General features: G+C 39.8%; 1 protein-coding gene across 18 annotated transcripts in view; it reads left to right on the top strand.

Annotated features, from left to right (window-relative positions):
* SYNJ1 (synaptojanin 1) overlaps nt 1–23,598 on the top strand; it is a 103,837-nt gene that overhangs the window by 56,619 nt on the left and 23,620 nt on the right. For all 18 annotated transcript variants that reach the window (XM_033232321.1, XM_033232335.1, XM_033232330.1 and 15 more), the window contains 9 exons: nt 316–507; nt 3,398–3,482; nt 7,169–7,309; nt 7,605–7,797; nt 8,668–8,826; nt 16,228–16,384; nt 16,979–17,096; nt 17,197–17,412; nt 21,062–21,140. In XM_033232321.1, the coding sequence (XP_033088212.1) occupies nt 316–507; nt 3,398–3,482; nt 7,169–7,309; nt 7,605–7,797; nt 8,668–8,826; nt 16,228–16,384; nt 16,979–17,096; nt 17,197–17,412; nt 21,062–21,140 (1,340 nt within the window). The remainder of the gene's footprint in view (nt 1–315; nt 508–3,397; nt 3,483–7,168; nt 7,310–7,604; nt 7,798–8,667; nt 8,827–16,227; nt 16,385–16,978; nt 17,097–17,196; nt 17,413–21,061; nt 21,141–23,598) is intronic.

The raw sequence follows: 23,598 nt of genomic DNA, 5'->3' as shown, positions 1-23,598 counted from the left end.
GTACCACTTTATTGAAACAGAACTATTTGTTCTGCATGTTGTTGCAATAATTCTTTATTGTAGTTTTTTTTTTACTTGGCTATTGTATTTAATGTTGACTTTTTTTTTTTTTTTAAAGATGTGTTGGTTAATTGCCTCGTAACAGGCTTTGCATTGAAGGCTGATCTTTTTTTGTGCCTGTGCATGTATCTTTTGCTTGTCTGTGCTTGTGATAATAATTGTGCTTTTCGGTAGACATCATATCTCAGTTATGAAAATCAATTTTTATATATGGTTTGATACAGCTAAAATTCTGTTGTATCTTGTCTTGATTAGCATCTTCTAAAGTACTAAAGAGCATGTGTGAGAATTTCTACAAATATTCAAAGCCCAAGAAAATTCGAGTATGTGTCGGAACGTGGAATGTGAATGGTGGGAAGCAGTTTCGCAGCATAGCTTTTAAGAATCAGACACTCACTGACTGGCTTCTTGATGCACCCAAGTTAGCTGGCATCCAGGAGTTTCAAGGTTGGCTTTTTATAATATGGATTTAGTTAATAAATCCTGACTGTGATGTATTGATCTAGAAAACAAATAGAGCACTTCAGAGTATGCATTAATTTATGAAAGAAACTTGGAGCTGTCTATTTGAAGACCAACGTCTTTAAAGATTACATCTATTAAAATCTTACCTTTTTAAAATTTCTAGACCTTTGTTTTCTACTTCATAAAAACATATAATGGTAAAACAAAAAATCTTTTTCTTTTCATAGTTTATTCTCAGGAAGTAGGAATTCACACATAGATGTCTTTGAAGGCAACCACACATATAAGAAAATCTCGTTTTGTTTTTATTTTAAATGGGCATAATCTTGGATTATGTCCATTTAACATTGATCATTTATTAATTTTAACCAAAATTACATAATTAAAATATAATTGATCATTTGAGTTTTATTTTTCAAACCTGGTATGTCCCATTTTTCAATTCTTAATCCTCTATTTAATTACTAAGACAAGAAATGTCAGAGTGGATCTTGAGCAACCTTATAAAACTAGTGATATTTATTGGTACTTTATGTGATGACTTAAGAATACTGGTTTATCCTTGAAAAACTTTGTTGGCATTCAGTTTGGGTTCTCTGCACCAAACTGTCAATAGCCAGAACCAAACATTGAGCAGAGGATACTTTTATTAAGATTTTGGGCCAGGCACAGTGGCTCACGCCTGTAATCCCAGCACTTTGGGAGGCCGAGGTGAGTGGATCACCTGAGGACAGGAGTTTGAGACCAGCCTGGCCAACATGGTGAAACCCCATCTCTACTAAAAACACAAAAAATTAGCCGGGCGTGGTGGTGTGCGCCTGTAATCCCAGCTACTCGGGAGGCTGAGGCAGGAGAATCGTTTGAATTCAGGAGGTAGAGGTTGTGGTGAGCTGAGATCCCTCCGCTGCATTCCAGCTTGGGTGACAAGAGTGAAACTCATTCTCAAAAAAACAAAAGAGAAAGGGCATTTTAATAAAAAGTTTGGGGAAAATCCCAGGGTTTAAGATGAAACTGATGAAAAATAACTAGAAAAGAAAAATTTTATCTCACACCATTTCCTATACACATCACCCTCACATATAAAACTTGGTAATTATATACTATTTTAAAAAGGAATTAAAGTTAATTTTTAAAAAGAAGAAAATTAAGTTCATGATTCTAATCAAAATCTTTTTTTTTTCTTTCTTTCTTTTTTTTTTGAGATTGAGTTTAGCTCTTGTTGCCCAGGCTAGAGTGCAGTGGTGGGATCTCGGCTCACTGCAACCTCTACCTCCTGAGTTCAAATGATTCTCCTGCCTTAACCTCCTGAGTAGCTGGGATTACAGGCATCTGCTACCACGTCTGGCTAATTTTTTGTGTTTTTAGTAGAGATGGGGTTTTGCCATGTTGGCCAGGCTGGTCTCAAACTCCAGACCTCAGGTGATCCACCCACCTTGGCTTCCCAAAGTGTTGTGATTACAGGCGTGAGGCACTGTACCCGGCCTACAATGCCCTTTCTTACTTAACCGAACTTGAAATTGTAATAGTAATAATAATAAAATAACAGCTAACAGTATAATTCTGTGTACTTTACATGTGTTCATTTAATCCTCAGAGCTGACCTATTATTTCATAGACACCATTATTCCAATTTTACAGATGAAGAAACTGAGACATAGAAAGGGAAGGAACCTGCCCATGTTCGTGCAGTAGTGGCAAAGCCAGGATTTGAACTAAGGCAGTTTGGCTTTAGAGTCTGTATGCCAGGCTGCATTTTATGTGTGAACTTGGGCAAATAAAAGGCAAAAATAATCTTTCTTATGTTTGTGTGGCAGATTAAATGAGATGATGTATGCATGAGCCTTGCGCATAATAGCAGTCAATAATTCTTTTTAAATTTCAGTATCAGTTCAGACTATAGGCTCTTCTTTTTTTTTTTTTCTCTCTTTGAGACAGGGTCTTTTTTCTGTTGCCCAGGCTGGGGTGCAGTACCTATATCGTAGGTCTCTATAACCTCAAATTCCTGGGCTCAAGAGATCCCCACTCCTCAGCCTTCTGAGTAGCTAGGACTACAGGCATGCCACCATGCTAAGCTAATTTTTTTATTTTTATTTTTTTGTAGTGATGGGGTCTCACTATGTTGCCCAGGCTGATCTCAAACTCCTGGCTTTAAGTGATCCTCTCACCTCAACCTTCCAAAGGATTTGGCATTACAGGCAGGGGCTGTAGCATCTGGCCATATAGGCTCTTTCTAGCTATTTGTCCTCATTTCTAGAAACTTGGGGCACCCGAAGTCTCACTGGGCAGCTTTCTCAGGCAGCTCTGTACTCCGTTAGTTCTTGTAGTTTCCAGAGTGCCAGTAGCTAGACAGGGTGATGTGTCCTACTTTCTGGATCTCTCCTAGTTTTCCTGGATTTCTTTCACCCAGAAAATAGCAAAAAGATCAAGCTTATGTTTTTCAAATTTGAATGTGAAAAATTCCTCCCAACTGTTACCAGCAATTTGAGGTAGTTTCTCAGTCACTTTATTCTTTGTGCTTTTTCTGCATAATTTCTTTCTCTCTCCAGTTTTATGTGAGATTTTGATTTGAGAAATGATTTGTTTCTGTGCTGTCTCTGGTAAAAACTTTAGCAAGAATTTTTTCAAAGTGGATTCTGAAAGGACTGAAGAATCTTCAAGGATAAGTCTTAAAGAAGCAAACTTAGGACACCCTAATAGAAAGTAAATTTTAATAATTTTATTCCACTCAAGAGTTTTTGCCTTTAATGTGAATTTGGTTAAGCTCAAAACACAAAAATCAATTTTTATGAGCTCTGGTGTTATGTTGTATTGGGTGGGGTTGCCATTTGCCTGAGGCTATATTTAAAAGTATTTCTTGGATGCTTAATTTTAGATAAAAGAAGTAAGCCAACTGATATATTTGCAATTGGTTTTGAAGAAATGGTAGAATTGAATGCTGGAAACATTGTGAATGCAAGGTAAGCTAACCACATTAATACACTGAAAAATTTGCCAGTTGAGGGAAACTATGGATGACAGATAATTAAGTAATTGTTACGAGGATAGTTTGAAATAATAAATGGAAAAGTGCTTGTTAAACTGTAAAAGAGCATTTCGCACACTTATGGGTCTGAGGATTTCTCTGCACACTTAAAAATATTGAGAATGTTAAATAACTTTTGTTAATGTTGTTTATATCTTTCTATTTATATTAGAAATTAGAAATGAAAATTTAAAAACATTTAATTCACTTAAAAACAATAATAAACCTATTTCATGCTAACATAAAATAAATTTTTTGAAAAATAACTTTTTCAAAACAAAAAATTTACTGAGAAGGATGGCACTGTCTTGTAGTTTTCCAAATCTCTTTAATGTGTAGTTTAAGACAGCCAGATTCTTAAATCTACTTCTGTGTTAGTCTGCTACAGTATGTTGTTTTGATTGAAGTGTATGAAGAAAAATCACATAACTATGTAGTTTGAAAAGGAAATATTTTAATAATTTTTCTAGATAATTTGTTCTCTGATACACCAAAACAGATCATTTTTTTCTCTGCTGTAGTGTAGATAACAGAGAAGTATTATCTTGGTGTAGTGTGGATAAGACACTACACCAAAAGGTAGTGTCTTAAAGGTTAGTTGCAAAATGAAATGTGAAACCGTATTGATGAACTTTTTGTGCTCTATTATTCTAAAATTCATCTTTTACCTTTGCATGATTTTGTAACATCATGTATTGGTCACTTGGGTTCCCTAAGTTATGTAACGCTTCCAAATTTTACACATTTCATTGTATAATACCAAAGCATCATATTGTTTAATTACCATCACTGGTATTTGCATCAGAAAATAATTGTTGGGAAGCTATAAGGATCATGGTAGCAGATACAAGTTTTCCAGAATACAAATTTTTGCCTGAAAACTCAAGTTTTTCCATTGAAAACAAATGCTCTTAGTTTTCTTGAAGAGACAGACTTAGCTGAAAAAAATGCCAAGTAACCTAAATCTGAATAACCATTGTCTGTCATTAGTTCTTTTAAGGAAAAATTGTATTCCAAAAAAAAAGTGGCAGTTTGACTCCCAACTTAAAGTATTTTCTTTTTTTGAGTTATAGATCATAAGTCAGTATGCAACTAAAGTGCTTTGTGTTTATTTCCTGTGTATCACACAGTATATTAAAAAGATGCAACCTGGGTTGAGCTTTAATAAAATTAATAATGTCTGTTGCTTCATCAAGGACATTCTTAGGTTAAGTGGCATTTTTTTTTTTTTTTTCTGCAGGTATATGGCAGTGGGGATTGTAATGACAACTAGTATAGTTTGGTGCCTGGATTCAAGCAAGAGCACCAGCACTTTTACCCATTGTTGCTTTTGCACCATCAGTGCAAATGTCAGTCAACACAGTGAAAGATGTCTTAATAGTTGTGACCCCATGGGCTTTGGGAACCCTCAAAGATGTCCCCAGATCACACTTTGGGAATTGCTGCTCTGAACCCATATTATAAATACAAATTATATGAGTGAAGCTTAAAGCTTCAGTGTTTTATTTTAACAAAGTATGCTTGCTTTTAAATTTCAGCAATTTCCCATATTTTATGACATTTTAAAAGATTTTTCAGGAGAAAATTATAGGCTGAAATAGTCATCAATCTTGCAAGTGACAAATATTTTATTAGCCAAAATGAATAACAATTCACATCAGGAAAATTGGAAAGAAATCAACTTCACTCATTTTGTTGTTTGATTATGTTTCCTGAAAAATATATTCAGGTCTTAAACTAGAATATAACTCTGAGGATTCCTAGTACTAAGCACATGGATCAATTGTTTGTCTAAATAGAGTTTAATCAAATTCTTCTTTAGGCTAGGTTTAATCAAATTCTTCTTTAGACTGGGCGTGGTGGCTCACACCTGTAATCCCAACACTTTGGGAGGCCAAGGCAGGTGGATCACTTGAGGTCAGGAGTTTGAGACCAGCCTGGCCAACGTAGTGAAACCCTGTCTCTACTAAAAATACAAAAATTAGCTGGACATGGTGCCCCATGCCTGTAATCCCCGCTACTCAGGAGGCTGAGGCAGGGAGAATCGCTTGAACCCGGGAGACAGAGGTTGCAGTGAGCGGAGATTGTGCCACTGCACTCCAGCCTGAGCAACAGAGCGAGACTCCATCTCAAATATATGCATATACATATACACACACACACACACACACATATATACACATAATATATATATATATTCTCTTCTTCAATAAAGTGGTGAATATTTATTCATTTATTTAAGCAGTATCTACTGAGCACCACTCTTAAGTACCTCCAATGATTCAAACAGACAAAACAGACAAAAATCCCTATCTTCACGGACTTTGTATTCTAGTGGGAAGAATCAGACAGTGAACAATAACAACAATAAGTTAATTTAGACAGCATGTTAGAAAAGTGCAATGGAAAACAGAGGAAAAGGGAATCAACTATAGGGACACAGGGAAGTGTTGGAAGTCTCGAATGATCAGGGTAAGGTTCATTGAGAAGATGAAGAATGAGCTTCAGCTACTTGGGGGGCTGAGGTGGGAGGATCTCTTGAGCTTAGGCAGAGGTTGCAGTGAACCGACATCCCGCCACAGCACTCCAGCTCTGGGTGACAGAGTGAGACCCCATCTCAAGAAAAAAAGAGAGGTTAGGAGACATGACCAGCAAATGCAATACGTGGACCTTGTTTGGACCCTTTTTAAAGAAACAAACCAACTGTTAGAAGATTTTTTTTTATAAATGGGTAACTGTATGTATAAAATATTAGATGATAATAAGGAATTGTTAATATTTAAATGTGATAAGGTAAAGAGGATGGAAGAAAACAGATTGGCAAAATGTTGGTAATTTCGAAATGGGTATATAGTGGTTTGTTTAATGATTATGTCTTCTAATTTCCCATAGCAAGATTTTTTAAAAAGACATGAATTATAATTTAGAAAAATTTTAAATTTTAAAAAGTGGGGAAATGTATTTGGAAGCACATATAGTTAGCTGTCCGTATCCTTGGGTCTCACATCTTTGGATTCAGCTCATCAAAATATTAAATATTTTTTTAAATTATGTCTGTACTGAACATGTGCAGACTTTTTTTTGTCTTTTTTACTTACAGACTTTTTTGTATCATTATTCCCTAAACAATACAATAACTAATTACATAGCATTACATTGTATTAGGTATTATAGGTAATCTAGAGGTGATTTAAAGTATAAGAGAGATGTACATGTACAAGTATTACTCCATTTTATATAAGGGACTTGAGTATCCTTGGATTTTAGTGTCCACGGGAGGTCCTGAAACCAATCTCCCACAGATAGTACTGTACTTCTCTGTTATCTTAATGAATACTTAAGGAAAAAGTAAAATGTATAAGTTTGAGTTTACTCACCCAGTGAGTAGTCATTTAATGTCTTTATATTTTCTTTGTAAAGAAGTAATAAATTAGATTTTGAAATGTGGTTTTCTTTTGGCTAAATTGTAGATTTTCCTTTTTAAAGGAAACAAAAACAGCCTAAGCTTCCTTCAGAGTCTTAGGAAATTTGGGTAGATAAAGGTATAATTGACAATTGTCATAAAAGAGGCTACTGTCAATTATATTTTTTAAAAATTCTCTTTCTAATATTTTCTTGTAGCACAACAAATCAGAAGCTCTGGGCTGTAGAACTTCAGAAGACAATCTCCAGAGACAACAAGTATGTGCTGCTGGCTTCTGAACAGTTGGTGGGCGTCTGTTTGTTTGTTTTTATCAGACCACAGCATGCTCCTTTTATCAGGTCAGTAAACAGAACACTCCTCTAAGGCTACTTCCTACCATTACATAACAAGAAAAGCCTAGAATGTTTATTGTTTCAGTTCTTCAAACAAAAACTATCCATAGTTCTTGTTTTAAAATGGGGTTTTGGGGGTTTTGATTAAAGACTCACTAATAGCTTCACTGTACTGTTTCAAAGGCTTGCCCTCAAAGTACCCTACCATGTGTACTTATATGATTATGTATATTCCTAATTTCCTATGCACATGGAACTCTTGAAATTTCAAATCTGCGATTTAGAATTCTTTGTTTCAAAGGGATGTTGCAGTTGATACTGTGAAGACTGGAATGGGAGGTGCAGCTGGAAACAAGGGAGCAGTTGCAATCCGAATGCTCTTCCATACAACCAGCCTTTGCTTTGTCTGTAGCCACTTTGCTGCAGGGCAGTCACAAGTCAAAGAAAGAAATGAAGATTTTGTAGAAATAGCACGAAAATTGAGTTTTCCTATGGTAAGCTCTTGCTGCTTGTTCTTGAAGATAAAGCTTTGAAATGTATTTTAATTTGCCCCAAATTCTACATCAGTGTTTTTGAAAATTTAAGATAGTTCCTAGAAACATTAAGAATATTCACCTAAATAGATATTTCATGTGTATTAACCCAAAATATCTGAGACAGGTCTCAGTCAATTTGGAAAGTTTATTTTGCCAAGGTTAAGGACGTGGCCGTGATGTAGCCTCCAGAATTCAGAATGACATGTGCCCAAGGTGGTCAGGGGCACAGTTTGCTTTTATACATTTTAGGGAGACCTGAGACATCAGTCAATATGTGTATGATGTACACTGGTTCGGTCTGGTAAGGCAGGACAACTCGAAGTCAGGGCTTCCAGGTTAGAAGTAGATAAGAGGCAAAAAGGTTGCATTCTTTTAAGTCCTAGATCAGCCTTCCACTGAATACATAATTTAGTCTGGCTCAGTGAATCTGAATTTTTACATAAACAATAGGGCAGAGGAAGCAGTCAGATGTGCATTTGTCTCAGGTGAGTCTCAGAGGCATGACTTTGAGTTCTGTCTGTACTTTGTCCACAAGGAATTTCCTGTGGGCAAATTGTGAGGGAGTATGTAGCTTCTTATCTTTGGAGCTATCTTATTTAGGAATAAAATGGGAGGCAGGTTTACCTGTCATAGTTCCTGGCTTGATTTTTCTCTGGGCTTAGTGATTTTGGGGTCCTGAGATTGATTTTCCTTTCACATTTGTTATTACTGTTGGATTAAAGAAACAGGACATGGGAGGAGACAAGCATATCTCAGGCAAAGAAACAGTTGTAAAACATTTTTGAACATTGATTGTTTTGAATTAAAATTCTATCTCATTGCTTTCAGGGAAGGATGCTGTTTTCCCATGACTATGTATTTTGGTGTGGTGATTTCAACTATCGAATCGATCTCCCTAATGAAGAAGTTAAAGAGCTCATAAGACAGCAAAATTGGGATTCTCTTATAGCAGGAGATCAACTTATCAATCAGAAAAATGCTGGACAGGTATATCCATACTTGAGAAGATACTTGCATTAAGATTTTGGGTCATGAAACATGCCTTTTTAAATCAAGATGTTTTAAAATTTTCTTGGGGTCTTTTTATATTTAAATATGTATGGGTAGGTAAATAGATAATAGAATTATCTTTCCTTAAAGTGTAGCAGGATGAGCTGCATGCAGACAAGAACCCCTCAGACACCGAGTTGTAGAAGGAAAGGGCTTTATTCAGCTGGGAGCATCAGTGGACTCATGTCTCGAAAAACTGAACTCCCCGAGTGAGCAATTCCTGTCCTTTTTAAGGGCTTACAACTCTAAGGGGGTCCATGTGAGAGGGTCGTGATCGATTGAGCAAGCAGGGGGTACGTGACCGGGGCCTGCATGCACTGGTCAGAATGGAATGGAACAGGACAAGGATTTTCATGATGCTTTTCTATGCAATGTCTGAAATCTATAGATAACACAAGTGGGTAGGTCAGTGGTTAATTTTTAACTACCAGGCCCAGAGCTTGGTGCTGGGCTGTCTGCCTGTGGCTTCCATTTCTGCCTTTTAGTTTTTACTTCTTCTTTCTTTGGAGGCAGAAATTGGGCATAAGACAGTATGAGGGGTGCTCACCTCCCTTATTCCCCTCTTTGAGAACTTCACTCATTAGTGGGAGTTCTCACTTTCATCTTCACTACCCATGTCGTCTTGCAAGACAGATTGATAGTGATTCATATAGTACACTTGTGCTGAAGCATTTTGGTGAACTAAGGTAGCAATGAAGCTTTTTAACATTTGAAGAAGTACAGGTAGCAAACAAGGGAGCAGTAAACAGGTTCCTATTACTATTGTAATTCTTATTATAAGAGTTTTCAATCCTCCTATTGCTGGGAACCGTTTTCCAAGCATGACCCCAGGATCTAATCCATGCCACACTTGCACAGGCACATGTGCCAGTTTTATCATATCTCTAACTATGTCTTCAACTACTTGCCCTTGATCATCTATGTGTAGACAGCAATTAGTAAGGTTAAATTTCCCACAGACCCCCTCCTTCAGCTGCTAGCAAGTAGTTGAGAGCCAATCTATTTTGATAGATAGCATTTCTTATCTGAGTTTCTTGCCGGGCCAGAATAGTCAAGGCTCTGCAGGTTTTATTAGTGATTATTTCTAAGACAGCTTATAACTGTATGATTCGGTTGAGCATGTAAATGGTATCCCCCTGAGCCATCTTGTGGCCAAGTAGCAGGCCCGTAATATTGTATGATTCTCTCAGGGGGCCATTTATCATCTTTCCAATTTCCTATAGCTATGCTTCTCTTTTTGTGGGAAGCATAGACAGGGAAGCCCAGGAGTTCGCCTTTCTTTATGGGCAGTAGGAAGAAAGATGGTTTAATAGTGCCAACACAACTGCCTGCCCACTGGTCCGGTCATTTGGCGTAAGCTCTATGCCCACATATCCAGTTTAATCCAGTGGGGGCTGTCCAGTTCCGCGGGACTCCGGGTGGCTCCACACGGTTTGCAACTTTGGGAATTTACTAAATGGATTCCTTCTGTGTGATTTGAACTCCACCAAGTGACTGTTTTTGTGGTACCATTATACAGTTTCTATCCCAGACAACTAAGTTGTTCTATGGGGTGAGTGAATTCTTTTCCTTCTGTAGCTATACAATATTGTCCAATAATTGGGGTTTTTAGGACCCAGAAATTATCAGGGTGATTCTTTTGCACCAGGAGTTCATCAGGAACTGGGTCTGTAGGCTTCCCATGGCCATTGATCTCCCATTACAGTTCCTCCATATACATAACATGAAGTGACATTGAGAGACTGGGCTACATGCTCGGCTAATTGCAAAAACAAATTTCTTGTTTTTCCTGGAATTTCTGGTACTGGCACATTTAGTTCATCATAGAAAGTCTGAAGCACTGGCTCAAGAGAGCATTTGTAAACTTCTCCTAGAACTAAGATATTTACTCAAGGGTCCAGTCAGGCCCCATCGATTCCTAAGATCACACGCTCCCCTTTTTTCCAGCAAGGATCAAGGGGATTGGTTATTACTAGCTCTAAGGGGTTACATTGTCCCTTAATACAGGAAGGGCCACTTTTTCCTTTCTGAAAGTGTACTGGATCCTTTTCGTTTTTTATCCAAGTGGCTCAAATGACACAAGACCAGTATCCACATTCCTTTCCACATAGTCCTAATTCATGACAAATGTACTTATTTTCAGTTATATAGCCTTTTTCCCAATCAAAAGAGCCACACCCATTCCTAACTTACTGCTATTAATGACAGCACAGGCATCAAATTTCAAGATTATGTGTTTGGGCACCCCTTTTGCTTCTGTTCTGGCTAATACTTTACTTGTATCATTTACGAGTCCCCACCAGTCTTCAGTCCTTAATCTTACTTCAAAAACTGTGGACATGGGAGGCTCAGAGGGGTCATAACACACATCTGGTCGGTTGTTTCCTGGGCTGCATACCTTGTACTGAGTGTCATTATATAAACATGTTCCTTTTAAAATTCCTAGGCATTCATAGTAACTATATAGAACAGAAAGATTGTTTTAACTTGTTGCCCTACCTCAGTAACCTGATGTATATATACCGAGAGCAGTCCTCCATGCGGGGAAAATCAGTGGAAGTTTTTACCATACAAGTCCAAATTATAAGGAAAATGAGTCCCACAATGATTCTCCTCAGCTTCGGCTGTGCGTAGACCAGTCAGCTTCTGGGTGTGACTGGAGCAGGGCTTGTCATCCTCCTTAGAGTCACTTTGCAGGGGTTGTCCGGGCTTGGTTTTGCCTCCCAAATTTCAGCAGCTGCAGGTTTCACATGGCTGTGGTGGATCCAGTCTGGGATTTCTTCTGCTTTACAGCCGTGGGGGTGGTCAGGATGACGGTGTGAGGTCTTTTCCACCGTGGCCGCAAAGGGGCTACGTTCCAGTCCTTGATCCACATGCCATCACCTGGAGAGAAAGGGTGAACTGAGGAGAATAAGCTGACAGAACCCCTCTCATTTACCCAAGTTGAGATTGTTTGTGTAATTTTTCCCAAAGCCTGTAGCTGTCACTGTAACTCAATTTCACCTAACTCGGGGAGTGCCTGGAAGTCCCCCTAGTATAGGAGGAGGCCTATGATACAGTATTTCTTTTTTTTTTTTTTTTTTTTTAGGCAGAATCTTGCTCTGTTGCCCAGGCTGGAGTGCAGTGGCACGATCTCGGCTCACTGCAAGTTCTGCCCCACCCCCGGGTTCACACCATTCTCCTGCCTCAGCCTCCCAAGTAGCTGGGACTACAGGCGCCCGCCACCACACCCAGCTAATTTTTTGTATTTTTTTTTAGTAGAGACGGGGTTTCACCATGTTAGCCAGGATGGTCTCAATCTCCTGACCTCATGATCTGCCTGCCTCGGCCTCCGGAAGTGCTGGGATTACAGGCATGAGCCACCGTGCCCAGCCAATACAGTATTTCATAAGGGGAGTATCCTGTTTTCTTAGAAGGGGTGCATCTAATTTTAAACAATACCATAGGAAGGGCCTGTGTCCATTTTAATCCTGTTTCCTGACATACTTTCCCTAAACTATTTTTGATAGTCTGATTCATTCGCTCCACCTTTCCGGAACTCTGAGGTCGGTAGGCGGCATGTAGCTTCCAAGTGATTCCTAATGCCTTTGCTGTCTTCTGTACCAAGTCAGCCACAAACGCTGACCCGTTATGTGAGCTGATTTGTAAGGGCAGTCCAAACCTAGGAATAAGATCTCGGAGAAGCACACAGGTTACTTTGTAGGCCTTTTCAGTTTGTGTTGGATAAGCCTCCACCCACCCAGAGTAAGTACACACAAGAACCAGCAAATACTTGTTACCTCCACATTTCGGCATTTCTGTGAAATCCACCTGAAGATCCTCAAAAGGAGCCGCTCCATAAGCTTGTATGCTGGGCGGAACAGTGGCGGCTTGCCTCGCATTGTGCTGTCGGCAAGTAACGTGCCATTGTCCTACTGTTTTGGCAAGGGCTGGCAAGTGTGAGATGTAGAAGTACCGGCCTAACAACTTTTCAAGTGAGTCTTGACCTAGATGAGTGGTTTCATGCATGGCCAGTACAACTGTGGCTGTCAGCAACTGCGGCACAGCTACCTTCCCATCTGGCAGTCTGATCCATCCTTCTTTTATTACTTGCCCCACTTCTGTGTGGAAAAAGTCTTTTTCTTTCTTAGAATAGGTAGGTACCAGGTCAGGTGTTTGAGGGAGTAAGGGGGCTGCTACTGATGCACGGTAAAGGGTAGATGCTGCATTTCGAGTTTTTGAGTCAGCTTGGGAGTTTCCTAAGGCCACTGAGGTGGAGGCTCATTGGTGTCCCCTGCAGTGCATGACTGCCACCTTCTGAGGTTTCCACACTGTCTCTAATAATTGTAGAATTTCTTGTTGATATTTTATGTCCTTTCCCCCAGAGTTTAACAGGCCCCTTTCCTTAAATAATGCTCCATGCACTTGGACGGTGCGAAAGGCATATCGAGAGTCAGTGTAGATGTTAATAGTCTTACCTTCACTGAGTTGTAGAGCCCAAGTTAAAGCAGTGAGCTCAGCCTTCTGGACTGAAGTGCCCTGTGCCTATGGTTTCGCTTCAGTGACAGCATTCAAAGTTACCATCGCATATCCTGCACATCTTTCTCCTTGGGTTGATGAAGCTGCTCCCGTCCATGTATAACTCCCAGTCTACTGATGCCCATGGCTGGTCCCAAAGGTCAGGTCTGCTAGAATAAACTGAGTCCAACACTTCTACACAGTTATGCTTGACCGGGCTCTCTGATACTGGGAGCAGGGTGGTGGAATTTAGGGTGTTACAGTCTTCGGTGGTTATGCGTGGATTTTCACATAGCAAGCTTTGGTACTTGGTTAATCTAGCATTTGTTAGCCAGTGATGTCCTTTGGTATTCATCAAAGTTATCACAGCATGGGAGGGAGGCCTTTATATTCAGGTTTTGCCCAAGGGTTAGTTTATCTGCTTCTTGTGCTCACAGGGCCGTTGCCGCCAGGGCCCTTAGACATGGGGGCCAGCCTTTGGAAACCCCATCTAGTTTTGAAAGGTAGGCCACTGGCCTTGGCCAGAGCCACACAGTCTGGCTTAAAACTCCAACTGCCATTTTTTATCTTTCTGACACATAGAGTGTAAAGGGCTTTGTCAAATCTGGTAGTCCTAGGGCTGGGGCCAACTAAGTTTTTCCTTTAACTCATGGGGACCTGCCACGCACTGCTCTGGTGAGGCGTTCCACTGGGGCAGTTACCTACCCGGGAGTGCTCTCAGGATCCGCGTCACTCAAGCTGACCAGAATCCCCCACAGGGATGCTCCACAGGGCAGGCCTAAGCCACCTAAGGGGCTGCCTCTACCGTCCGTTAATCACCTCGCTTCCTGGTCCATTAATCACCTCGCGTCCTGGTCCGTTAATCACCTCGCTTCCTGGTCAGGGAACCAAGAAATGGAGCAGCACGAGCCTCAGACAAGAACCCCTCAGACACCGAGCTGTAGAAGGAAAGGGTTTTATTCAGCTGGGAGCGTCAGTGGACTCACGTCTCCAAAAACCAAGCTCCCCGAGTGAGCAATTCCTGTCCCTTTTAAGGGCTTACAACTCCAAGGGGGTCTGCGTGATAGGGTCATGATACATTGAGCAAGCAGGGGGTATGTGACCGGGGGCTGCATGCCCTGATGAACGGAACAGAACAAGACAGGGATTTGCATGATGCTTTTCCATACAATGCCTGGAATCTATAGATAACACAAGCAGTTAGGTCAGGGGTTTTTAACTACCAGGCCCAGGGCCCGTGGTGCCAGGCTGTCTGCCTGTGGCTTCCATTTCTGCCTTTTAGTTTTTACTTCTTCTTTCTTTGGAGGCAGAAATTGGGCATAAGACAATATGAGGGTTGGTGTCCTCCCTTAAAAGTAATAAAAATAAGAAAGAGAAAACCTATAATAATTCCCATAAAGAAAAATATGTATCTATAAGATTCCCTTTCAAATAGAACAATAAACTTTTTTTTCCTTGGTAATAGTTTAGAATCAGTCTTTAGGGCTGTTTTTTTGGGGGGGTTAAGTTTTGTGGTGATTGACTTTTCTTTCGTTTATGTCATCTGACTTTTGAAACACTTCTTAAAGCTTATGACCACAAAATTTGGGAAGAATTTATTAAATATATATATGTTTTAGGTAAAAGGATCAGTGGCCATCTGGTATGGTGCCTGGTAATCCCCAGACCTGAATTCTAACACTTCGGGCACCATGTTACCTTTTCAGGCCTCAGCACCTCATTTGAGAATAAGATATCAGGCTAGATGTTTCCAAAATCCCATTTACAGTTCCAAATGTCTCATATAGCTCAAAGATTGGGCAGAATTCCCTTATTCATGTAGTTAGTTTAATCGAATGTCAAACAAGTGGTATTGAAGCAGGATATTTCCCTGACCCCTTCGCAAGTGGGAACTGGAGTGCATGGACACTGACGGGACGAACTCCGTTCACTTGACCCGCTGCGCTCCACCCCTGTGGGAGGGGGAGTTCTGGTGAGTGAGTGCAGGAGCTGGGGTGAGCGCTTTTGGGCACCGGCAAGAGGGAACTTTGTGCCAGCCCCGAGGCAGCATCTAAGGAGGGTGCCTGCAACCGCTGAAGCCCCAGAGGAAGTGTTACAGTGCCATTTTAGCTTTGCCACCTGCAGATGGCTTAAGTGTTAACAGCTTAGTAGAGGGTCAGTGCAACAGCCTTATGCGCCCACACTCATGGCACCCGAGTTCTTGTGTGGCGTCCAGGAGGAATGAGGTCGCATGAACAAATTGAAGATGGTAAATGTGGGGGATTTTATTGCCAATGAAAATGGCTCTTGGTGGGAAGGGGAGCTGAAAAGGGGACAAAGCAATAAATAATCTTCCCCTGAAGTCCAGCCATCACATGGCCAGACTCCTCTCCAAAACTATGCTACCAAGCTGTCCCTTTGAAGGCAAGCTGCTTCTCTCTGACATCCAGCTGCTTCTCTCTCTGCCAGCTGAGCCTGGGGTTTTTATGGGCACAGGATTGGGGGCAAGGCAGGCCATGGGCGGTTTTGAAAAAAGCAACATTTGAGCGGGAAAACAGGGATATAAGTTCTCACGTGGGGCTCTGGTAACAGGCTTTTTGGCTTGAGGGTAGAGCCCTTGCTGGGGACACACCCACTTCTGCCCAGAATTTCGCTGCCTCCTATCCCTATCAGTATGAAAAAGGCAAGTCTCAGGTTATTTTTCTAAGCTTTGTTCCATTCAACTAGAAGTGTTCGTCAGACGCATACAGATTTCTTCTGAGAAGATCCAGCATATAGTAGACATTTAATGGATGGCTGCCTGAATGAAAACAGAACTTGTTGCTATTTGGGAATGACTTATTTTGTATATGTTTATTTTAGATTTTTAGAGGATTTTTAGAAGGAAAGGTAACCTTTGCTCCGACATATAAGTATGACTTGTTTTCTGACGACTATGACACCAGTGAAAAGTGCCGCACCCCTGCATGGACAGACCGTGTCCTTTGGAGAAGGAGGAAATGGCCTTTTGATAGATCAGGTTGGGAAATGGACTTCTTTATTTAAATGAACTAATGTAAACTTATGAGGAAGCAGGGAATGATATAATATCAAATGAGAAGAACATTGTTTTTCAAGAAACATTATCTAGAATAGAATAAATAAATATTAGATTTTTAAAAATATTCTCAAATCTGTTTATAATAACTTATTTAATTTTTCAGCCTATTTTCATATAATTTCATGTCAAGAGAAGCAAGGAAATATTTCTGTGAAATTTTTAATTGACGCTAATTTGGGTTTTTAACTAAACTAACTTTAGTGGTTTGCATATGTTTTGGACTGCCACTTGTCTCTTGACTTGTTTATGAAACACTGTTTACTCACAGTCCTTTAAGTAATCTCAGAAGTAAAGCCATATCTTAATTTTTACTACATAAAGAATAAAAAGATAACTTTACCAAAAGCCTTTCGAATTTAAAGGTATTTAGACTGCCTGCCTATTACCAGGTGTTTCTGGCATTCCAGCCTCAAACCACTGAAGCTCACGAAAGGAAGGAGAATGCCTCTTTGCTCTACACAATCTGTCCTGCTCATACAGCTTCTCTTGTGTTTTCTTTTCTTCTGACTGCAGCTGAAGATCTAGATCTTCTAAATGCTAGTTTTCAAGATGAAAGCAAAATCCTGTACACGTGGACTCCAGGCACTTTGCTGCACTATGGAAGAGCTGAGCTGAAGACTTCTGACCATAGGTTTAAGCAGTCTCAGTTTTTCTAATGGTGTTTGAAATGTGTTTGAAATACACCCTTTTAAAAACATTTCTAATACATCTATCTTCCTTTATGCCTTAAGGCCTGTCGTTGCCCTGATTGATATAGATATATTTGAAGTTGAAGCAGAAGAGAGGCAAAACATTTATAAAGAAGTAATTGCAGTTCAGGGTCCACCAGATGGTACGGTATTGGTCTCAATCAAAAGTTCTTTACCAGAAAATAATTTTTTTGATGATGCCTTGATTGATGAGCTTCTGCAGCAGTTTGCAAGTTTTGGTGAAGTTATACTTATAAGGTAAGATGTTTATTATGCAAAAGTAGCTCGTGATTCATAAACAATCATTTCTATATAGAAATCACCTTATTTGGGGAAGGAGAGAATTTTAAAAAAGAAAGATATCACCTTATTTAGTGTTTAGTATATGAGTATTTTTATTTCCAAACTAAAGAAAAGTCATACTGTGGATATTATTCTATAGGTTTTATAACTGAATTCTCTACTTAGAAAGCTTAAATGAATAGCAAAACTTTTTTTTTTGAGACAAAGTCTGGCTCTGTCACCTAGGTTGAAGTACAATGGCGCGATCTCCGCTCACTGCAAGCTCTGCCTCCCAGGTTCACACCCTTCTCCTGCCTCAGCCTCCCGAGTAGCTGGGACTACAGGCACCCGCCACCACGCCCGGCTAATTTTTTGTATTTTTTAGTGGAGACGGGGTTTCACCATGTCAGCCAGGATGGTCTCGATCTCCTGACCTCGTGATCCACCCACCTCAGCCTCCCAAAGTACTGGGATTACAGGCGTGAGCCACTGCGCCCGGCCATGAAACTTTTTTTTTAAGACAGGGTCTCACCCAGTCGCCCAGGCTGGAATGCAGTCATGTGTTCATGTCTCACTGCAGCCCCAACCACATGGGCTCAAGCAGTTCTCCCGCCTCAGCCTCCCAAATAGCTAGATCTACAAGTGCACACCACCATGCCTGGCTAAGTTTTGTAGGTTTTTTTTGTTTGGTTTTTTTTTGTGTTTTTTTTGGTAGAGGCAGGGTTTCACCATGATGCCCAAGCTGGTCTCAAACCCCTGGCCATAAGCGATCTGCCCAGCTCAGCCCCACAAAGTGCTGGGACTACAGGCATGAGCCCCCACATCCAGCTAAATAGTGAAACTTTATGTGAACAATTGAAAACAAAAATAGATGCAATTTCAGATATGAACTCTCATGATTCCTACACAATAGAACATGTAACAAAACCCTATAACAAAATGAAGCCGTGTTTGCTATTTTTTGTTTGTTTGTTTTAAGGAGAAGTAACAGTGACTCCCTCCCTGCCTCAGTTAAAAAAATTTGAGTAATTTTAAGTATGTTTAATTTCTAACAAACAGAGATGTGATGAATAGTCAGGAGTCATTCCCTTCCAGTCTTGGTTTCCCTTATTGACTTAGCCATCTGCCTTTTGCAGAACCAGATGCCTCTTTTGTTGTTTTAAAAACTTTCTCTTCCAACTATACAGCAGTTTTGAGACTGAATTATGTGCATGTGTGCATGTGTTTGAATTTCATAGGGAAAGAGGTACCATTAAATCCCTTTAAATACCATTCATTTGCTTAGTTAGGTATGTTTTATAGATATTTGGTGGGCAGATCTCTATACTAGTTGCTGTAGAAGAGCAGAGGAGAAATTGAAGATACAACTTCTGCTTGTAATCTAGTAGGGAAGGTCAGCATCTGTGTAATGACACCCCCAGATCCTAAAGGGCGTAGTCCACAGAATTAAGATGGTATGGCTTCTAGAGAGTGAAAATCAAAGACTCCTCAAGTCTTTTCAGAGAGTAAATGAACAAATGGAGAAGAAATTGTGTTTAGACTTTGCTCAAATCTTTTGACAAAGATCTATCCCAAAGCTTTCAAATTACAACAAAACATTTAAAAAATCTTAAGGTTCTAGAAAGTACACAGTGAAATCTGTAAGTGTACAGATGACAGTATACTTTGCCAAGTACAGAAATGCCAAACCACCAGAAGCATCATGTAGACTGTGTGAGTGGGCAGCAAAGTAGCAGAAAAATGTCTTCCTGAGCAAATGTGAAATACTGCACTGAGCTACAAAGAATCCAAACTGTATAAAGGATGAAAGACTCTGATACAGGAAAGGGACTTGTCTTTATAACCCAGCCTCTAAAGATCTTGTTAAATTGAAGCGAGAAGGTTTCCCCCAAATGTTTGTCATCATTAGGAAAAGTATTGGTAAGAAACTAAGGCATTAACCTAACATTATAAAACCATGAGGTGTCTCCAACCTGGAATATTCTGGTTGTTAAACCCCAAGATGACTAAGTTGGAAGAGAAAAAGCAGACACTGAAAGTCAACAAGAGAGGATCTCTATAAGCAGTGAGAAGAAACTGGTTATTACCTTTTAGTCTAGACTAAGCCATTAAGGAGTGAGTAAACTCTGTAAAACCCCTTTATTTTTAAATAAGAGGTTCCCTGGAAATGTGTATGGGATAAGTTTAAATACATATAGATGCTTACATTAATTGAAGGAAAAGTCTAGAAGCTTTTACCGTAGTGGGTGAAAGCAGGAAGAAAATACAGCTTCCAAAAGAACTTACATAAATCAATAGATATAAGAACCAGAATCCCTTGTTAAAGTTAGAAATGTGTAAGGAGCACATTGCTGATTGAGAATAAGGACAAAGATATTAGCCCTAACCCAGGACCACAAAAGTGTTGGTACCTATCAAAGAATAAATAATGTTTGGGGTTTTAGGGGACTGGTGCGGCATAAATGTATGCTTACCGTGGTGATTATAACCTTTGGAGGAGGGATATTCTCCATTGTCAACAATCTGAAAAAGATACCTTCATGTAGTTAGGTAAGAATGGTCTCCCTGTGTATTTCAAAGAATAGCATCCTGCAATATAGCTTTATGCCAAAGAAATTGCATCTGTTTCCTGGGTCATATTTGCGGGATTGTAGAAATCTGTTCCAGTCCCTCCCGGCCCTTGATTTTAACCAGGGTGAAGTACTTGTGCATACTTTTGTTTTTGGCCTTTTCCTCTTAATATTCATAATTCATACTTTGGAATCCTAGTTTAAGCAGGGGACTAGGGGGAAAGTGATTGTGTGTGTGTGTGTGTGTGTGTGTGTGTACATGTTTTCCCCTCTCTCATTGTGGAAAAATCTGTAAAGATTTCTGAACTTGTGGTTCAACTTGCCAAATTATTTCTGTAATAAGATTGATAAAATAATTTGTTCTTTTTTGAATAATAACTTAATTACATACCCGTGACCCTCTTCAGAACTTGTTCTGTCCTTTTTATTTATTTATTTTTCCTCTTGAGAGTTTTATTTCAAAAGTGAAAACTTGGAATCCTATCAAAGACCATTGAAGTCCCAAAAGAGTAAATGTTTGTCAGTGACGAAAGACAAGAAGCACAACCTAAGGCTTCTTGGGGCCAGTCTGGTTTTGTTTTCTTTCACTGACAACTCTCATCTTTTTTGGTCATAGGAAATTTTCTTCAGGGAAGTCACTGAGACAGTGAAAATACATAGTACAGGGTTGTGGGGTCAGGAGACTTGGATCCCAGCCCTGTAACTTATTCTCCTTATAGAGTCACTTTGAACAAGTCACTTAACATCTTTCTCTGTTTGCCTTGTCAGTGAAATAGAGGATTGGATGGGACTGGATTAGCAGTGATCATAAATGGAGGTGCACAGACCCATTTCTCGTGGCTGTTCCATTAACAGTATTTGAAAGAAATCGGAGTGTTTTTAGGGGAAGAGTGCCCTCTCCAGGTCACCACTAGCCCTACCTGCACTCCCTCTACTTTTTACTTCCTGGCCTCTGCGGGCCCTTGTTAATAATCGGTAATCGTGGGAGTCGTCACTGAGCTTGTTATGTCTATGATATTAATTATGGTTTTTTATTGGTTTTCTCTTCCTTAAAGATTTGTAGAAGATAAAATGTGGGTTACATTTTTGGAGGGAAGCTCTGCCTTGAATGTTCTGAGCCTAAATGGTAAAGAGGTAAGGTAGCATTTGTTGATTCTAAACCATTCTGAAATTAAATGCCTGAAGATGATACGATATTTTTATAGACATGCAGCAAAATTATTTAAATGGGAGGGGAAAAGACCTTATGGTATGTTCGAGGAGTTATTTAATGTTTTTTATTTAAACTGGATTTCTGACTAGCCTAGGCTTATTTAGGTCTCTCCCCAGAGATATTAACTGTTGGTATAGACTAAGAAGGAAACATGTTTAGCACCTAATTTGATTTATTACATTTTATGATGCAAAAAGTTTTAAAATTGTAATTGGGGGTAGTCTGGCTCATCTGTATAGTAGAAAAACGTTCTATCAAGTGAAGAAAATGCATTATTTACCAGAAAACAAGGGAGGGAGGTGCTCATTATTCCTAGGAATTTGTTTCATTGGCTTGGCTTACCTAGTTATCTTCTTCAAACATAACTAAATTAATTTCCAGAGATAACAAATCCATCCCATTGAAGTATTTCAGAAATTTTTAACAAATGGAAATATTCCTAACGTGTGATTTGAAAAGTCATTGATGACAGAAACTTACATTGTTGGCCTGGAACAGTTTTACCTCTCTGAAGGGCTGCATCTGTCATTTTATTCTGAACTCTTTTAGACTTAAATCCTAAATTTCTAAGTATATGGTCAGTGCACAGGATGGACTGTACTCTAGGCCTGATTCCTGCAGCACTGACCTACTCCATGAGCACTGTCCTGAGCTTCCTCTTCTGTCACATCAACTTCTTTGGAGAAAAAAAATTCCTTTTTTTTTTTTTTTTGGAGACAGAGTTTCTGTCACCCAGCCTGGACTGCAGTGGCGCAATCTCAGCTCACTACAAGCTCTGCCTCCCGGGTTCACGCCATTCTCCTGCCTCAGCCTCCCGAGTAGCTGGGACTACAGGTGCCGCCACCACGCCCGGCTCATTTTTTTTTTTTTTTTTTTTTTTTGAGGCGGAGTCTCGCTCTGTCGCCCGGACTGGAGTGCAGTGGCCAGATCTCAGCTCACTGCAAGCTCCGCCTCCCGGGTTTACGCCATTCTCCTGCCTCAGCCTCCCGAGTAGCTGGGACTACAGGCGCCCGCCACCTTGCCCGGCTAGTTTTTGTATTTTTAGTAGAGACAGGGTTTCACCGTGTTAGCCAGGATGGTCTCGATCTCTTGACCTCGTGATCCGCCCATCTCGGCCTCCCAAAGTGCTGGGATTACAGGCTTGAGCCACCGCGCCCGGCCTATTCTTTGTATTTTTAGTAGAGACGGGATTTCACCGTGTTAGCCAGGATGGTCTCCAGCTCCTGACCTCGTGATCCTCCCTCCTTGGCCTCCCAAAGTGCTGGGATTACCGGCGTGAGCCACCGCGCCCGGCCGAAGAAAAAAAATTCTTTATGTGTATTAGGCTGGGCGCGGTGGCTCATGCCTGTAATCCCAGCACTTGGGGAGGCCGAGACAGGCGGATCACTTGAGTTCAGGAGTGTGAGACCAGCCTGGCCAACATGGCAAAACCCTGTCTCTTCTAAAAATACAAGAAGTAGCCAGGCGTTGTGGTGGGTGCCTGTAATCCCAGCTGCTTGGGAGACTGAGGCAGGAGAATCACTTGAACCTGGATGGTTGCAGTGAGCTGAGATTGCACCAGTGCACTCCAGCCTGGGCAACAGAACGAGACTCTGTCTCAAAAAAAAAAAAAAAATTATTTGTGTGTATTGCTTTCAAAATAGGTTTTGTAGAGTTTCGTTTTCCTAAATGTAATACTAGTATACTCATGTAAAATAATGTATCAGGAAATACGGAAAAGAATTAAAAATAAGACCACTCACATAATCTTACCATTCTGAAGTAATTTTTCTTAATCTTCATGTTAAAATATACATATATAAATACAAATGGGATTTTATACACACAGACACATTAACACAAATGGGATATGCATATATGCAAACACAAATTGAGACCATATTATAAAGCTATTTTCTTACTACCTCTTGTGACTGTGTCAGGGACATGTTAAACAAATATGTCATTTTTAATGGCTTCATTAATTTCATTATGTGAATAAATATATACATTTATTAAACCAAACTCCTATTTATAGACATCTAGATTATTTCCTATTCTTAATTATTAAAAGCAATATTCCAGTGAACCTCTATATATCTTTTTGAGTATTTTTTTTTTTTGCCTTCTAAATTTCTTCCTTTTCATTTGGCCCTGGTCTCTATCAAGGGGATATTCCTAAGGAATTATATCTTAATTGACCATTATGATGATAGGTATTTAAGAATGCTTGTTAGTATTTTTTGATGAATATACAAGAATTTTGTTGACTTTAAAAAGTAATATATGACTTGTAAAGCATGTTAAGTTCTGAAATTGGATTGATTTTAGTATTTATATCTACTTAGCAAGTAAAGGATTATGAATTCTTAGGATTTTGACTTTAAAGTTCAGTGTGGA

Source organism: Trachypithecus francoisi, unplaced genomic scaffold (genome assembly GCF_009764315.1).
Source record: "Trachypithecus francoisi isolate TF-2019V2 unplaced genomic scaffold, Tfra_2.0 Lachesis_group14, whole genome shotgun sequence".
NCBI lineage: Eukaryota > Metazoa > Chordata > Mammalia > Primates > Cercopithecidae > Trachypithecus > Trachypithecus francoisi.
The sequence above is the reverse complement of the archived record's forward strand: the minus strand, read 5'-3'. Positions and strand labels throughout refer to the sequence as shown.